Source organism: Mytilus trossulus, chromosome 1, assembly GCF_036588685.1.
Source record: "Mytilus trossulus isolate FHL-02 chromosome 1, PNRI_Mtr1.1.1.hap1, whole genome shotgun sequence".
Taxonomy (NCBI): domain Eukaryota; kingdom Metazoa; phylum Mollusca; class Bivalvia; order Mytilida; family Mytilidae; genus Mytilus; species Mytilus trossulus.
This window is the reverse complement of record NC_086373.1, coordinates 12,570,345-12,590,279: the sequence shown is the minus strand read 5'-3', so window position 1 is coordinate 12,590,279 and position 19,935 is coordinate 12,570,345. Positions and strand designations below refer to the sequence as shown.

Below are 19,935 nucleotides of genomic sequence, written 5' to 3'. Positions count from 1 at the left end.
AATAATAATAATAATGATTTATTTTATTATGGTGTCACATAGGTGATCAGACATATATATATCCACACAATTACATAAACAACACAAAATAAAATGACAAAATATCCAGCCTTATGTAGACTAATGAGACACTTATGAAGAAACATTTCTAAAATCTAAAGGTTAAAAAAAATCACTAAACAAGTCATTTTAATAGTTTAAATGTATAAAATTCAACTTCTAAAAACGATTATCATCACACTAAGCTTTAAAAATAAGAAATAGAAATATTAAGTATCACAGTTATACTTATAAAAAAGTAAAAAGACTTTCCAAAATGAATAAATTATTTGAGTTAAAATTATGATTTAAAAATTGCATATGACAAAGAAGTTTGTACATCTTCACAAGAATTTACTGTCCATATCAAGAGTATCAAACCCATCAATTACAGTTCTAGCTTTTGCAAACAATTCAAACCTAAGATCGTCATATAATGGGCAAAACAACAAAAAAATGTTTTTCATTTTCAACATCGTTCCCATTACATAGTCGGCAAAGTCTTTCATCTAATGGTGTTTGCGGTCGGGCATATCCGCCTGTCTCGATCACCAACGGCAGACACCCGCTATGGAACAGGGAAACAGTTCGACGCACATGTTTGGGGAGTTTTAGCTTAAGGTATCACTCTGTTTTAACGTTTGTTTTGTATAAACGGTATGTCCTTCATTTATTTCCGTTTACAAACTCTTGTTTGAATTCATTGTTATCAACAGCATCAACGTGTTCCTTTATTGTTCGCATAAAAGGTTTTGTAGAAATTAATGTATCATTAAGAATAGCAGTGGCATCAACAGTTTCAGCAAACCTTTCCACTTTAACGTACCATCCTTTACATCGATTTTTAGTCCACTCGGTAATCTTCCGAGTTAAGCGCGTATCATCAGATCGCAATATCCGACTTAATAATCGTATACATGCAGTTGTTTGTTTCGTAAAACACGAGGTCCAACCCATATCTCCTCGAACCACAGTATTCGCCGTGTATCTTCCAATATACATGAAAAATTTAGCTGCTTTGTTCTGAATAGAGTTTATAACTGAATGCAGTTTTGTGCCCCATATTCCCGAACTATAAAATAACACTGGTTCAACCATAGTTGAATACAACTTGGAATATACAGAGTGTGTTATTCCACCTGCGCTTATACATTTGCCATACAATGAACCATGTGCTCTGCTCGCTGATTTTGATAGTTCGCGTACGGCTTTGTCATTCGTTAAATGTTCATCTAACCACATGTCTTAATATTTATATGACGTAGCATAGGTAATGTTTTGTCTAGAACAAGTTACTACGATCGAAAGACGGATTTCGGAAATGCACTATGCCACTCTTGGACGGATTAACATCAAGTTTCCACTGACTACAGCAATCTGAGACAACATCTAACATTTTTTGCAAACTATCTTCATCGGTTGCAATAAGCACTATATCATCGGCGTAAAGAAGGATACTTAAAAGATCATCTCCTATTCGAATGCCGCACTGTAGATTGTTAATGCGTTCGGACAAATCATTAATATAGATCGCGAACATTGCCGGTGATAACAAACACCCTTGTTTCACACCACAGTCAACATCAAACCATGAAGTGTATCTTTCATTCACGCGGACTGTACATTTGACATTCTCGTAAAGTAACTATATAGCGGAAAGAAATTTTCCGTGAATACCTGCACGTCGGAGTTTATACCACAATAGGCTTCTAGATACTGAATCAAACGCCTTCCTCATATCTACAAAACTGACGAATGTAGACTGTTTTGATATGTTTCTGTTTGATATAACTGAAGTAAGGCTATATATATGCTATTCACAACTGCGTTTTGGATAAAAGCCAGTTTTTTTTCCCACACAATATATCGTTGTCCTATAACTGCTTACATAAGCGTGAATTCAAGACACTACAGTAGATTTTGCTCGGTACGGATGTAATCGTGATTCCCCTGTAGTTTGTTTGGAGGCGTTTATCGTTTGTATGAATAGTTTTGATATATACTGAAACGCCAAAATAAAATATTGACGAAAATAAGATTGTGTAAAATAGCACAAATGAATTTTCTAACTTACAACTCGAAGACAAATTGAACACGCCATGGCAAAAAACAATATCGACCACAAACACAACAAAACAAAAGTGAACATAAACTCCTCCAAATTTTCAATCTCAATTGTCCCTGTGTGTTCATGAAGCATCCGTCATTAATCAATACTTGGTGTTTTTCTTTCAGATGAACAGGCTAAAGTTCAGTTACACAATATGTCCGAACAGACCTTGAATGATCCGTCTTCTGGACCTACGCAAGTATGTACTAATGATCAAAACGAATAAAAGATGTTACAGCGTGGATACTCATCAAACAGGCATCAATTCAACCCCACAATTTATTTTAATGTGAATGATATAGACATACAAATTTCACGGCACTAGATGAGCATTTCAAGAATAAATATCTCTTCAGTGATGCTCGAGGTCTTAACATTTTTAAAGTCTTTCAAATTGTTATTTGACCGTTACATATTTACATCGGAAATAAGACAATAACAATCAAAACCCAGGAGTAAACAAAGACTCACAAAACCAAGGGACATTTACATCACGGGAGTGAAAACAGGAGCTCCGGAAGGGTAAGCATTTCCTGTACCGTATACGGTACCCGTCGTGTTATTTCTTTGTTCAGTTCGGTAATGATGAAAGGGTTATTATGAGTGAAGAAGAATATCAGATATGATATCTGACACACTTTTGTCATAATAGCCAATCAACTCATGATAGCGACCGTAAAATTTCTTGAATGATGACTTTAACTTGATTGATTCATAGCCCTGTCTTAGCAACTTTTGCAGAAAGCAGTATTCCTCGTTCAACAAAATCAACGAACTTTGAGCTAGCTTTAGAGTAACGCATTAATTGAGACACATATACTTCATATGCTGGTGCCGCTGGGATATTGCTAAACAGAAATGGAAAATTGACTATAGGAAAATTAAAATCATCGCGTTTGTCATAAATTGTGGTATTCAACCTACCATCAGTAGTCATTTCGAGAAAGAGGTCTAAATATGAAGCAGATTTATCGGTGAAGCTAGTATCTTTAATTTTAAGTTCACTTGGATAAATTTAAATTATCACTGAATCTATAAATATTAAGAGAAAGTACATAATCAATATACCGAAAGGTGAAATTAAAAGACTTGGCTTATTAGATAAATGTTCATCTTCAACGAATGCAGCATTTTCACCTTACGACATGGGCCGGGACAACTTCAAATGCTCCTCTCTATTATAGTTTCTAACATTTACACTATAAGGCCGCCATATAAGTGCCAAAAGAGGATGTGTTAACATTTGTCTGAAATCATATAAGCATTATAAGTTGGGGTGATTGTATTGTGTAGGGTTTTTTTTAAGAAAAGGGATACCACTTTTGGCACACAACCTGTCTTAATGTTTTCATGCTGTTCAGTGCAATTGTCATTCTCTAAGTATGTACAATCAAATCATCTTTTCTAAACAAATGCATAAATAAATGTATGATTAAACATGTTTGTCTACAAAAGGCTCGAATGAAAAAGTAGAATAAGAAAACAAGTATGTAATTTATCACTATGGTACCGAAATTCTGATTGCTAAGCTGATGATACCATCGAGTTGAATATTCCACGGACTGCGTTATCAACCAAGAAGTATAGATTATTTTTAAACTTAACATTTGTTTTGTGTCCAAAGTATTTTTATGTATAGTTTCGTCCTGATTCCTCAATGCCTGTAATTTGAATCTCAAGGTTAAATCAAAACTACGTAATACAAATTTGAAATGTAAGATTCTAACCAAAAGCTCTATTAGATCAAATTGCACGAGTCTGTTGGAACCTTATTTTCTTAATAATTTCTAAAATGAATCATGAATCATTTCAGTATTTAATTTTGGTTTTGATCTTTTGCACTACCAATTTTTTTTGATGAAGTATCCTAACGAAACTTTTCTGAAAATATTGCTTGGTGTATGCAATCCAAAATGCATCATATGTTCGTTTTAACGAGGTCGGTAAACCTAATGAAAAGAGTAGAAAGTAAAATCACAAAAAACTGAACTCGGATTAAATTCAAAACGGAAAGTCCCACAGCAACCGAATGGACAACAACTGTCATATTCATTACTTGGTACAGGCATTTTCAAATGTTAGTTATACTTAAGTATAAGAAAGGTTGATTTGATGGTTCTGACAGTGTTTTCGAAAGTCTTTCGTTTCGCTTTTCCACGGTTTTTGCGTTTGGTTATATCAAATCTAAATTCTCTAACTATTTCAACGATTTATTTTCTCTCATTCGATTTATGACAGTCGAACAGCAGTATACTACTGTTGCCTTTATTTATAATTAGACAAGACATCTTACTCATATGGCAAACTTAAAAATACCGATCAAATTACAACACTTATACAAAAAAAGACCCAAACTTTAATAGCTTATTTATTGATTTAACATTGATCATGTTAATTGAATCAACAATTTATTTTCAGAGGGGACATTTCGAACACTTTGATACATCCACACTGAATCTATTTTCTGTAAAATTGGCAACATTTTACGATAATCTGATTGCACACGGCCAGTCTGACCAGACGTTTACGTCACCATATGTTGACCCATATTCTAAAATCGGTACGGGCGAGTACAACAGTTTAAAGATAATATTTATTATACTTTTTCCCAAGAACTCATATGAAATCACGTCTAATTTGTTGATTTTGGAATAGCATTATATGATTTTTAGATTCAGATGTAAAATTACTTTAAGGTCTTAAACATAAGATTTGTGTTTTCCACATAGTCCGGATAAATTGATACGAGCCAAATATAATAATCATAGAAAGATAGTTTACTATCATTGACATTTCTTTTTAAGAAAATTTCAATTTGAGGTTAGTCGTGGGGTTTGTTTTGATGTGAAATACGAGATACTGGCATCTGAGTACTGTGGCAGATTTTTATTTTGTCATTGATTGCAAGGAGTTGACATCCTTATAAATAAATTATAAAAAATTAAAACATCAAAACTTATAGCTATCCGACATCTAAAAGATTTATTCAATGCATTTTTATTTTGTCATTGATTGCAAGGAGTTGACATCCTTATAAATAAATTATAAAAATTTAAAACATCAAAACTTATAGCTGTCCGACATCTAAAAGATTTATTCAATGCATTGAATTTATAGAAGCTACACAGCGGTCTTAATTTACCTTCTACTTCAGAAGGGAACACATGTATATTTTTTGTGTCTGTTATTGTAAGGCTGTGTTAGAATCGTGATGACAACGAAATGTTTTAAACTATTATTAAGCGTGCTTTTATCAAATAGGTTACAATGTGTATTGTGGATTTGAAACATGTAAAAATACTATATTTTTAATGCAAATGATATTAATACCAATGCAGGATTGATAACTTCACTCTGTCGAACTGTAAATTTAGCCGCAGGGTTTCACGGAGTTATGTGTACTGATGTGAAAATAAGTGAACTACTGTCTGAAATAGAGTACTTCTCTGAAGAAGAATATTCCTATGGATTCATGATAGATGGAACTGGCAGAGTCTTAATGCACCCCCTGTTACCTAATGCCGCCTTTGTAAAATCTTCTGAAGATCCTGTTTTAGTTGATATAAGTGTTCTTGAACGTGCATCAGATGCAAAGCTCGTTATTGAATCAATGAAAAGGTATAAAGTTTCTGTTATTATAAGAAAACACTTTCTATTTTGGTCTTAAGAGATATTAATTTTGCTGTTTACTTTTTTATCTTTATGATTCTTGTAAAGGATGTATAACTTTTTCAAAATTACGGGGAAAATAGACGGGAGATACAGAAAAGGCATCCACATTTCATAAAATATATACAAAAAAAAGAATGAGCCGCATGAAGAAATTGAACGCATCCACTAAAGGTGATCTCAATTTCGTCACGTTTGTTAAAAATGACCAATTAATGGACAAAAGAAGAATGACTCGGTAAATAAAACGTTACCTTAAAGAATAATCAGCAATGTATCCCATGTCAAAACCTTTTGTGTTAACAAAATAATTATCAATCTCAATTCAAAGCTTATATTGGATCTTGTTCGACATCGATATTTGCTTTCTAGTAAGTTTGTCTTATTTAAGATCTAAAAGGATAAAGTGGGTTTTTAACACATAGACTACTGATGTTCAAATTATGTAAATTTATAAAAGGTTTTAAACAATCATTAGGAAAACAGGATGAATTCAAATATAACCAAGACAAGGAACACGGACGGATCGACGGCTGGGTAAACATCTCCTGATAATCCTACATCATCTGTCATGCTACATGTACATCACGCGAAGTCAAATGTCACTTTTGAAACAGTACAAAATCGATAAAATACAAATAAAACGCCGATACTTGCATCTAAAATATAATGAGCCAGGACCAAGAAAACGTTCACTATTTTAACCTAGTGAACTGAGATATCAACACATTGGATCTGTCAGCCAATTCATGATTCCGACTGGAAAACTTATAAAGTGTTAATTGAAGCCGTTTTTCCTCATAGTTATATTTGAGCAGCAATTTTTGAAAGATCACGTCACTGTTACTAAAGTCAGTACAGTGAACATGCGCGAGTGTTACATAAAAAAAAAGTAAATGTGTTTAAGTTAAACGATAGAGTAGAGTATGTTTCTGCTTGGTAGTTGACTTTTAGACAACTGAAATCAGTACGTTTGTATAAGATTTTAGTTGAAAGTCGTCCATCTGTGTCAGTATCGTGGAAAAGTTCAAGATATCAAGCTAAGTTAATACTTTTGATTGCATCCGTAATATCAAGTTATCAGTGGTATATGAGACTTACCCACTCATTTAAATAAGAGTTATATAGTGACGGAATATCCTAACTATATATATATACCATCAAGTTAAAGAATGTGCAGGATTATTTTGTTTTGTCTTTGATATCGTTCTAAATGAAATCTGCTTCAAATTAGTAAATAAAACAAGTCGGCCAGCAGTCTTGCAAAACAAATACTCATCGGAAAACCAACTGCTCAAATAAAAAAACCAAATCAAATTCAACATAGTAGGACATTATATCGGTAAATAGGGATTATAAAGGTAGAAAATGTCAAGAAGCAATCTTGAACATTAATTTTGACTGTGTGTTTCCGCATGCTAAAGCATTTCATTTGATTGTATCAATAAATGAAACGAACCTTTAACATATATTTCAATTTGATTATAAATTGTTTTGATACAAGCACTTACATATTTCAGTGGAGGAAATGGAACTTTAGAGTTTAATAAGTTGTTCACAAAACCACGTGGAAAACTTGTTAATGAGGGCAGCAAGGATATCACCCTAAAAGCACATTTTCATTGGGGTCCTGTAAGTTCATATAAAACAAGTTTTAAGGTTAAAATATTTTAACAAAAGGAAAATAAACAATTTAAGAATATAAGTGTTGAATATATATAATGATGTAAGGTAAACGCGTATGTGACAACTTGCTTTTGTAGTGTGTTTCAGATTAAGCAAAAAAACGTTTTCATTTAAAATAACTTTCAGTTTAAGAAAGTTATACTTATGTCGCATTCGTCACTTGGTCATCTTAACAGAAACAGATACGTTTTGTAATTCAATCTCAATCGTAATTCGTTGTTGTAATAGCTTCCTTGCGTTTGTTTATTCTTTCTTGTTATATATATTTGCCTCGTTTCTTTTTTTTGTCACATAACACAATATAAACAGAAAAATAGCCTAGCGACAAAATATACAAGAGAGATATGATGTTTTACAGGTACCTCGGAGTAACTTTTCTCTGTGTATTGTTCTGGTGAACAAATCATACTCCGAAATCGACGAATTACAGTTTCCACTTAGCGACACAGATCTGCAAAATGTGTTTATGTTCCATAATCGGAGTCTTTCGAGGGACAACTTTAAAACTTGTAAATTTTACAGGAGACGAGCTACAATGGGTAGGTAGACTTTGTGAATCTTGAATCAAATTCACAGTTAACATTTATGTATTTGTGCAAGGATATAGTTGTTATGTTAATAAAAATTGAGAATGGAATTGGGGAATATGTAAAAAAAAGACAACACTCCGACCAAAGAGCAGACAGCAACCGTATGCCACTTATGGGTCTAATTATAGATCAATGGGTATATTAACGAGGTTATTTTTCAAAGCTGGTTGTTACACAATACTATCTACAATCTTAGACAATGAACTTCTCTTTAGAAAAAAACCCCCAAATTTTACGATATTTAATGCTCCAAAAATCAAATACGGATGACTATATATGGTGCTCAGGAAAATTGTAAACATGAAAAAAACAAAAGTGGAAGAACCACATTATCACTAACTATTTTGTGCTATGGTATCACTATATTTGATTGTATAATTCAATGGTTACAATTGAAAATTGAGTTGATTATTTCATAACTTATATATTGCCATGAATTGTATCATTTACACTATGTTTGGAATCATTCAATTTACATCACTAAAGTTGATAAGGCTATGACCACAAATGAAAGAAACTCAAATCTTTTCAGTAAAACGTCATCAAAATTAATATTAAAACAATGCCGGTGACGGTACTCATCAAAAACAAAAAGGGCCAAAAATACCGAGTTGATATATTTAAACGAATAAGAAGGAAAAAAAAGACCGCGACAACGCCATCGGAAAATACAAAAAGACACAAAAAGTATACAAGATAAAACATACACAACAAAAAACCTGGGTAAAACCGGTGATGGTCTATGGTGTTCCGGAGTATAAATCAGATGATTAACATATCACTTCCGTCGTATTACTTCTATAACATGTGTTGATACGATATACCAAGAGATAGGAATAACGCAAAAGAGTTTTGGTAACTAACTGTTACTTTATCCTTATAACCTTCGAATTAATAAATCATCGTTAATGTTTGATATATTTCAACCTTTCAATTTACCCGAATATTAAATTTAAGATATAAACTTTTTATTAACAATTTCTCATTGACCTGTGGGACGTAATAGCTGTTACAGAAAGTGGAGTTTGTCGAACACTTTGGTATCTGAGTACAGGTGTTCGTTTTTCTAACATTTCCGGGGATACCAAAGAGGAAAACTAAAGTATAAAAATTACTTTCTGATTGAAAAGAAATAAACGCTGTTTTTTTAACACCATAATTCTAAATTATATTGCTGATCTTGTTTTACGACCACAGTTAAGTAAGATCAAAACTGCTTCTAAATTTTTGCTCTGTAATTTTTTTTGTTTGTTATATAATAAATCTAACATTATTTAAATAATGCGAGCTTGACCTACTAATCACACGAAACGTTCAAAACATAATATTTCAATCCCACCGGAGAGTAACAGTATATCAGAACAGTATCGCCGCATTGCTCGTGATTAGAAATCACTCTCTTCTTAATTTGGTCCGTCCGAACGCATTTTAGGACATCTTCATTAATCTCTTAAATGCAATAAGAATGTTGTCTGCAATTCTTATTCAAGGTTTCAATAATTGCATAGAATACTTCGATTATTATTCAATTTGATCTTTCAGCTCACAGTTCTGTCAAATTTACACAGTCTGCTTTCAAGAACCCGTTTCAATTCATAGATAGTGACGAAACAGCCCAGAATGTCACGAAATATGAAAATTATATCAAGAAACAGGGAAGTAATCCAGGGTTTAAGGTAAGTTAAAAAAAAAAGCAAGCAAATGAGTGATGTTTTATTAAATCAGTGGCAAAACTATTGCGTTGTTATGACATTTTTTGTCAGTTTTTTTTCCATCATTTGTTTTGGATGTTCTCATGGTACATATATCTTCATCCTCTTTTTCAAATACTGCTTTGATTTGACCATTAAACTTTCTTTTAAACCAAAGCAACTATATTTATTCTCCGAAGTCGAAATATCAAACCATGTAAGCCAATTAAATTGTCATATTAAGAATAACAATGTATGATCGTTGTTGTTTGCTTCAAACATTTTTAAAAACATCATACCTTCAGTTTATTGCAGTGAATTTCGTTGCCCTATTTAAATTAGTTGTGCATCTTTCTTGCAATACTCATCTCATAAAAAAAAATGGAATAACAAAGAACGACATTTCCTGTTTTATCAAATATATATGACATAATCAGTGCCTTAAACTTGCTTTGAGGTTGAAGGTTTCATTGTTTCTTGTCACGATATAAACAGTTTATGCAGTTGCGTTTGGTGATTTTGTGTCATGCATTGATATACCATATAAGATACATGAATATCAATTAAGTGGTCATTATTATAACTTTTCTGTTGACAAAACTTTGAATTTTTCGATAAACTAAGAATTTTCTTATCCCTGGATTAGATAACCTTTGCCGTATTTTTGGATCTTTGGATAATCGATGCTCTTCAACTTTGCAATTGTTTGGCTTTATAAATATTTTGTTATGAGCGTCACTGATGAGTCTTATGTAGACGAAACGCGCGTCTGGCGTACTAAATTATAATCCTGGTACCTTTGATAACTATTTACACCACTGGGTTGATGCCACTGCTGTTGGACGTTTCGTCTCCGAGGGTATCACAAGTCCAGTAGTCAGCACTTCGGTGTAGACGGGAACAAGAACCATTTCAAATAAAAAGTGATTGTTTTACACATTTGAGACTTTTAAAATGAGCCTTCGCAAGTAATTAATGTACAAAAAGATTTCAGAGGTAAACAAGTTACCATTTGGGGATAAAGTTAATGTAAAGGAAACAGGCTTGATTCATTCTTCGTTGAAAAAATGCAGGATGTGACATTCAATCCCCCTTTCCTCTTAGAAAATCGTAAACATCGTACGTGTGCCTCCAAATCAATGAATTCAATATATATAAATTCAATATATATGATTTCAATATATATAAATTCAATATATATGAATTCAATATATATTAATTCAATATATATAAATTCAATATATATAAATTCAATATATATGAATTCAATATATATAAATTCAATATATATGAATTTGATATATGTGAATTCAATATATATGAATTCAATGTCAATATAAATGTATCGAAAGAATAAATTCACTATGTCATAAGTGAATACAATATTATGGAAAACATGGATATTGTCTTGTTATTAGATATATATAGGCATATATTTTGGAATTATTGTTTTATAATGTTGAGGGTTTTATATATTTCTGATAGTGATGATCAGGATTATACACGTGTCACTATATGATCCTATCAAAAAAGTTGCTTATATTTTGTATTCAATGTCAGCTGATCAAAAATTTATTAAATCTTCAAAATCGTTATATATAAAGGCAAAAGAAGTATACCGCTGTTCGAAATTCAAAAATCGATTGAGAAAAAAACAAATCCGGGTTACAAACTAAAGCTGAGGGAAACACATCAAATATAATAGGAGACTAGCTACGACATAACAGAAACACAACATTAAAATGTAAAAACACAGAAGCGAACTATAATATAGCAATGTCCATTTTCCTGCCTTGGTACAGGACATTTTAATAAATTAAAAATGGTGGGTTGAACCTGGTTATATGATATGCCAAACTACCGCTTAAAAGACAATGTTAAATAAATCATTAAAATGACAACATAACATGAATATACCAAGCCTTAAGGTGGTATGGGAGTCTAAAATAAAAATGATAGAATTTGTTCATACTTTGTCAAAATTTAGTATCTATTGATACATGTTCAAAAATATTATAAAAATGATAGGTCACCGCGCATTTTCTCAAGCTACAGGTTGTGACAAAATGACAAATTTGGTATGGATTATACAGGAAAAAACACCATTTTGTGAATAGACACTAAACAAAATGATAGAATTGTAAAATAAATTAGGAAAAGATTACTTTCATACAATGCTTTGAGAATATCAAAAGAAAAGATTGAGTCACCGTACGTTTTTTCCGGCAAAAAGACAAAATAGGAAAATTTCATGTAGAGTCCTTCAGAAAATGCACTCTAATAGAGTTACCTCCCCTTAAAATGCCAATTTGAAAATATTCAAAAACAACCAAAAATAATCTACACTTGTAAAAATATTATTATTTCTAAGTTATATTCTTATAAATTGGTTCTTTTAAATGAAATTTCACATTAAATATCTGAATTCCTGAATAAAATTTTGCTAATTTGATAGAAAATATGGACCTTAGATTCTCTGTTTTTTACAATCCAAGATGGCGAAAGACACCCATACCACCTTAATTATATAATTATGCAAAAAATAGCTACATTATATGTATCTCTTGTAAGTCAAAGTTAAATATAATGTGACATACATCTATATATCTTCCACATTGTTACAGGTTACATTTGTTTGGTCACACCGAGATAGAGAAAAAACGTCTATATAAACAAACAAAATCGTGATGACAATTGCAGACGATTGAATGGTGATTCAAGGTGGTGGTTTTTTTTAACCATTATCTTTCTGATATTGTCCTTTTATAATTTATATTTTTAAAAATGCCATTTGTCTCAAACATTTAATTATTCAGTGATACCGTAAAAAAAATACACCACATTTAAAATTTCAAGAATGAATAAATACTGCTAGTTCTATCAAAACTTTTACAGTCAACAGTGCGATCATCTGTTTGGGCTACTTATAAAGCTGAGCAGTTTTGGAAGCAAAACCAAGTCAGCTTTGTATCATGGCGATACATTGGTACAAAATCAGGAATCATGAGGACTTATCCGGGAATTTTGATGCATAAAAACTTTGACCATGAAAAAAGACCTTGGTGAGAAACATATCTATTAAAGTGTTATGTAAAGTGTTGCACTGGTTTGTTCTGTATCATAACTTAAAGAAATACGTAAGACTCGTTTAGCTATTTATTGGAATGTTTTTTGACTAGCATCATAAAGTCATGCTAAATAACTGAAATTTTCACAATTTTAGCATTTGAGTTAAATTTAAGACGGTTTCCATTTCAAATGGAAGTGGCCGAGTTTGTGTTACTTCTTTATATTAAAATGCAAGTTGAAATTGATGATACTTACATAACATATATAAAGATTGAGAATGAACACGGATGCGCCGACTTTCATTTTGACCCAAACAAAAACATCTGAAAAGTGACATATCATTGCATATTTTATAGATTTCTCATTAATAAGCCAGATTCTGCTCGTCTTTAATGATAATATCGGATCAAATCACATACACTAATTGAATCGACTGAAGTAGACACTTTGGTGATGAAAAAGTTACCAAAATCTTTTAAAATCGGCCCTTGCCTTTATGTTTACTATTCTAAATGTAATTTTACTGCCGAAATAAATCCAAAGAAACTTATTTTGAATAAATCAAATATGATTGGTAATTTCTATCATAGATTTAAATCTTTTGATATTTTCAAGAAAACTCAACATTAAATTTTCGACAAAAAGTTCCTCCATATAAAAAGAAATTCGTTTTCTTTAAGTTTGACTGTACGGGATAGTAAATTCTATTTTTATAGAGATGTTGTATACCTAGACCGGAAGTTTATAAACGATCAGTTAATTTAAACGATCCTTTGAATACAGTTTTTCTTAAAGGATACCAATTAAACACTGTAATTAGATGTTGCAATATTGGTTGTGTTGGTAGAGATATTGATTTTGTTACCTGTAAATTAAACCTAAACTAATATTATTGTAATATACATATACCTTTTGCACATTCACGCATTTACAATCTATTGATGTCTGCATTTTGAAAATTGGCATTGCACAAGGTCATGTTTTTCCTTGACTGTTTATGATGTCTTTACATTTAATCAATTGGATATCGGGTGTCAGCTGATCGATAATTTGCTTATATAAATGATTTTTTTTGTAAGTTTTTATTGGCCTTGAACTAGCTGTCACTTAAATTCGAGCATTCTCAGATCTGTATCTTAATAGATAAAATTGAGAATGGAAATGGGGAATGTGTCAAAGAGACAACAACCCGACCATAGAAAAACAACAGTTCAGTTGTTGGGATGTATCAAAACCCTGTGACATCCTGTGTGTGTTTTTGTGATGAGTTTTAGCCCTTTACAACTGAATTTTACACTTTTTCCATATGTTTTACTGTTGAACATCTGTACCGTGTTATGGAGAGGGCGCTTGATATCATTTGTTACCACTCTATATGCTATATGTGCCTCTTTCAAGTCAGAAACCTGTAAATCAGATGGTGTTTTTGTCGTTAATTGTTTTGTATATTTTTTTCTTGCGCTGTGCAGTAGCACTACTGTTCTAGTTTTAGCCTTTCTACCTGTAACTAGGTTTTACGAACAAAAACTCTATGTTTTACAGGTATTTGAAATGCGCAATACAATCAGAACTTACTTCCAATAGACACAGACAATTATCTTGAATGGACCGTAATTCTTTGCTTATTTCCACCTTCAATTCTGTTGTTTGCATCTATTATTTATAATAGGTACAATCATTGTATTGAAAAAAATTATTCCTCTTCACCGCTTTATTTATAGATGATGCATAGTGATGCACGTTGACTGAATATGAAAGTGTATATGTAGTTGTCTCCCTTACTAGTATAATCAGTTTCAGAATGTTCATTGTTATTTCCCTTGTTTAAAACTTTAAATTTCTACTTCTTTATTAAATGATTTACATGATGCTTACTCAGTACATATTTGTGAAATTGAATAGATATTAGTATTTGAATTGGTTAAAAGATATTTATTTATATCCTAAATGTAGAACTTGCATTGTCGCAAATCATTTATTACCTCCTTTGACAGACTTAAGCTTATACATTTTATATGACTGGTTCAAGAAAAGTATACTAAATTGTGTGAGGTCTGTAGTATACAGTTCAACCAATGAAAGCTGGGATGAATGCAAATCTTCCTTTAACGTATTGGTTTACATTTGCTTAGATATGAGACCCCCACCCCACCCCTACACATTTTTTTTTAATTGAAATTTTGATCAAGCATGAAGATAATAGTATGAACCCCCGAAAAAAGCAAAAAAATTAAAAACAAAAACCTTTAACGTTTTTAGTTTCGTAAATATTTAAGAGGCGGATATTGTTACAAAATGGGGTGGAGCTTCAGACATGGACTCAAATGAAAGTTGACATGTTGTACACTGGCTAAGCTCCACACTCTTTCCCTTCGATTCTAGTTAAGCTTTATATTTTGCTATTAAAGTATGGTACTACATCAAATTGCATACACTATAATATGGGTTTCCTTCAAAAAACTTTTGAAGCAAATTTTTTCATAAACATATAAGAAAAAATGCATTTCATATTACAATAAAGTTTAATTCAATAATAAAAAATATCAATTATTGTTTCAAAATTATGTAAATTTTAGGTGGCGCCAGGCCCTAGGACAACCAAACACAACGTATATCACAACACCGTATGTTGATGGCTGGGGATCCGGTATAGTTCTGACATTTATACATACATTACATAAAGCAGGGTAAATAGCAAGTTATTATTCTGATACATAGATACTTGTTGCGTAGTGATTATAAAATCATTTTCAATAAAGAAGGCAAACAATGATGCCATATAAGTTTGTATTTATAGAGTGCATGTATTTCAAGGCACATAAGAACTTCTTGTTAACGAGAAATACTTGATCTTCATGATTATTGGAAAACTGATTCATTCAAAAACATTTCATTGTTTACCCTATACGAAGATTGGGAGAGCCTTTCATTGTGCTGTTTAACTTTTTGTGTACATAACTTGCTGATATATAATATCTTAAAACTGTCATTATTGACGGTAAGACACATAAAGTTGAGAATGGAAATGGGGAATGTGTCAAAGAGACAACAACCCGAACGTAGAAAAGAAAACAGCAGAAGGTCACCAACAGGTCTTCAATGTAGCGAGAAATTCCCGCTCCCGGAGGCGTCCTTCAGCTGGCCCCTTAACAAATATATATTAGTTCAGTGATAATGAACGCCATACTAATTTCCAAATTGTACACAAGAAACTAAAATTAAAATAATACAGTACTAACAAAGGCCGGAGGCTCCTAACTTGGGACAGGCGCAAAAATGCGGCGGGTTAAACATGTTTGTGAGATCTCAACCCTCCTCCTATACATCTAGCCAATGTAGAAAAGTAAACGCATAACAATACGCACATTAAAATTCAGTTCAAGAGAAGTCCGAGTCTGATGTCAGAAGATGTAACCAAAGAAAATAAACAAAATGACAATAATACATAAATAACAACAGACTACTAGCAGTTAACTGACATGCCAGCTCCAGACTTCAATTAAAATGACTGAAAGATTATGATTTCATCATATGAACATCAGGCACAATCCTTCCCGTTAGGGGTTTAGTATCATACCATCATAACATATACGAGAAGAACATAACCCGTGTCATGCCAACAACTGGATTTTGAATAAATGTGTTTAGTTCCGACGCAAAAGACCCTATCAGTGAATCAATATTAACGCCAAAATATGCAATCTTTAATGACCTGACAACAGTATCGTAACTATATCCCTTCTTAATAAGTCTATTCAAAGGTTTTGTAAGTTTCTGAGGTGAATACTGATACATATGTGCTTTATAAAGAATATTTCCATAAAAAATTGGATGTGAAATACCTGAACGTATAAGAATTCTGCATGTTGAGCTATATTTAAGAATGATGTCCTTATACCGATGATAAAATTTAGTAAATGTTTTGACTAGTTTGTAATATCGAAAACCCTGGTGTAACAATTTTTCAGTAATACATAAATTTCTCTCGTTAAAATCTAAAACATTGTTACATACACGAGCGAATCGTACAAGTTGAGATATATAAACACCGTGAGATGGTGACAAGGGAACGTCACCATCTAAAAATTGATAATTAACGATAGGAAATGAAAAATCATCTCTTTTATCATAAATTTTAATATTCAGCTTTCCGTTAGTAATATAGATATCAAGATCGAGGAAAGGGCAGTGGTTATTGTTAAAATTAGCTTTATTTAAAGTAAGTCCAACAGGATAACTTTCTTTAATATACATACTGAAGTCGTCATTATTTAGAATAGTTAGAACCAAAATATCATCCAAATATCTAAAAGTATTATTAAATTTGTGTATCAGATGTTGTTTCGATGGGTCTTGGCGTATTTTTGTCATAAATTGTAACCCATAGCAATACAAAAACAGGTCCGCAATTAGTGGTGCACAGTAAGTCCCTATTGGAATTTCGATAAACTGACGATATACGGAATTCCCAAAGCGAACAAAAGTGTTATCTAGTAAATATTCAAGGGCATCTATAGTATCAAAGCATGTCCAATTGACATAGTTTTTTTGTTTATTGCTACTAAAAAATGACCTCAAAGAGTTTAAACATATATATTCACATTCTGACTTTTTAAATGCCCATTTAATTAGTTGTGTGATTTTTTTCTTAATGAGAATGTGAGGCAATGTGGTATACAGGGTAGAAAAATCAAAACTTTGAACAGTTGGCTTGCAAAAAGGCTTGTTTTTTTTCAATAATCTTATCATCGGTGCATGAAACAAAACATTGTATTCTATGCATTAACAAAGAAAACAACTTCGTTGCTTGAATAATCCCGAATCGTATCAACAGAAAAAATACAGCAATTTGTTAGATTGATAATATTTCATGTCATAAGAAAAGAGGGACGAAAGATACCAAAAGGACAGTCAAGAAAATGCTGACTACTGACCGGATGGTAATATCTCAAATCGTGAAATGTATGCAAGGGAACACATTTTCAATTTTATTTTATTCGCAGAATAAGCTGACATAGTATCGCCAGAAAGTCTCAACTTGACTAAATTGTTAGACTAAAGCAAAATTCAGATATCAAAGCAACGTTAAACATAATTTTCATCTATTATTAGCAAACATAAAAGATTGTAAGATATCTTTTTTAGACGTCACAGAATGACAAAACGAAACATATAAAAAAATCATATGTGTAGTGTACACTAAAATAAGACATGAACTAGTGTTTTAATTATTTTTGAAAATTAATATTATAAAATTATATTTCTTCATACTTATCTATGCTTTGACATATTTCAGTTCCGATGCGGTCACTGCCACTATTGCTGCAGACTTCCCGTTACTGTATTTTAATTGGTTCATAAGTGACATTTATCCTGCCTGTAATGACGGAATAAGGTAATTAATTCAGTCCAAAGAAATGTCCCAAAAAACATTGACAGTATTTTGGTAGCAGTCTTTGTAAGCTGTTGAAAATGTTGAAATAACACTATAATTTGTTTGAAGTTCAACTGATTCACGTAAATTACATATTTTCTATGTATTTCAGTATTTTCATACTTGCAGATACTCTTGTAATCCAGTGATTAAGCTCCAAGCTGTCATTTATGTCATTGTGTATGCTATGTCAATTTTTGGCAAGATTTACATTTTGTATGCCTATTCTTTACTTCTCATATTTTTAACTGTTGATGTTGATTTGAAAATGAACACTGTGAAACAAAAGGCTTGATTTCAACTTCACCACTTTGAAATCTTAATATAGTAGCTGCATTGTTAGCATCATTAAGTTAATCGTGAAATGAAATGAAAGCCCTGGAATATTGGATCATCAGGAAAATAAGTCATCAGTATGCATGCAGGCTTCTCCTGGAATGTTGCTGCATAGAAATTGGAAGTTCACAACTTTTAAAACAACTGAAATCATCTTTTTTGTCGAAACATTTTGTTTTCAACCATCCCTCATTTTTAGTTTCTAGATACAAGATATAAGGCACACATAACTGTATCTGTCGTATCATTTATCTCATTTTTTAAAAGAAAGATGCGTTCAACATAATCACAACTTGTTGAATTATCTGATGAGTAATATTCATATAAATTGTAGAAAGTAAAATTAAATGATATTGATAACTTCTGTTCATTCTACCTGAGAAGTTCCTAAATGGTTTCACAAATGATATCGGATATGTTCCTTACGTCGTAACTACAATCCCCTTCCCTTTTATGAATGTGACCTACCGAATTAGACTATTTACCGGATTTGTTATCACATAAGCAACACAACGGGTGCCATATGTGGAGCATGATCTGCTTACCCTTCCGGAGCACCTGAGATCACCCCTATTTTTTGGTGGGGTTCTTGTTGTTTATTCTTTAGTTTTCTATGTTGTGTTATGTGTACTATTGTTTGTCTGTTTGTCTTTTTCCTCTTTAGCCATGGCGTTGTCAGTTTGTTTTAGATTTATGAGTTTGACTGTCCCTTTGGTATCTTTCGTCCCTCTTTCAAATCATTCAATACTTTGTTAACAATAAATTAACAGAAAAATGACAATAGCAATAATTAAACATAAGTATATAATGATACATCATTCTCGAAGTGGGAGCTATATTGCTATCACATTTTCATAAAGTATTATATTCTTGTTCCTACATTTGTTCGTTTTATAAATGTTTTCATTCATTTATGATAGGTAATATGAAACAGAACTTTTTCATGTTCGAGCAGCAGTTTGACAGGGATATAATGTTGCGCGAGAGTTCTATATATAACTGTCAGACACGTTTTTGTTGGTTTTTTTTTAAATTTTGTCAATACGTTGAATGACGTCAAATATTTTTGTCAATCATTTGTACGTAAAAATCTCATTCACTTTATGTGAATTTTAATTTTATCTTCATTTGTCTGATTATGTGTTATGAATAAGAATATATTGTGTATTGATGTCATTGGGTCCCGTAAGGTGTCCTTTTTTGGAAAATGAAGATCTTTGAACCTTGTACGTAACTACAGAACATGACTCATTTGTAATGGTCATGAAGATTCTTGACAATGATAAATTGTTAATTACATACACTTTTTTT

At 31.8% G+C, this 19,935-nt stretch overlaps 1 protein-coding gene across 1 annotated transcript in view; it reads left to right on the top strand.

Annotated features, from left to right (window-relative positions):
- Window positions 1-19,935, top strand: part of LOC134715498 (VWFA and cache domain-containing protein 1-like) — a 43,346-nt gene that overhangs the window by 9,259 nt on the left and 14,152 nt on the right. Inside the window, exons 8-16 of the mRNA XM_063577706.1 lie at window positions 2,275-2,348; window positions 4,568-4,709; window positions 5,488-5,767; window positions 7,339-7,450; window positions 7,863-8,043; window positions 9,637-9,770; window positions 12,681-12,847; window positions 15,431-15,541; window positions 18,151-18,249. Coding sequence (XP_063433776.1) covers window positions 2,275-2,348; window positions 4,568-4,709; window positions 5,488-5,767; window positions 7,339-7,450; window positions 7,863-8,043; window positions 9,637-9,770; window positions 12,681-12,847; window positions 15,431-15,541; window positions 18,151-18,249 — 1,300 coding nt within the window. The remainder of the gene's footprint in view (window positions 1-2,274; window positions 2,349-4,567; window positions 4,710-5,487; window positions 5,768-7,338; window positions 7,451-7,862; window positions 8,044-9,636; window positions 9,771-12,680; window positions 12,848-15,430; window positions 15,542-18,150; window positions 18,250-19,935) is intronic.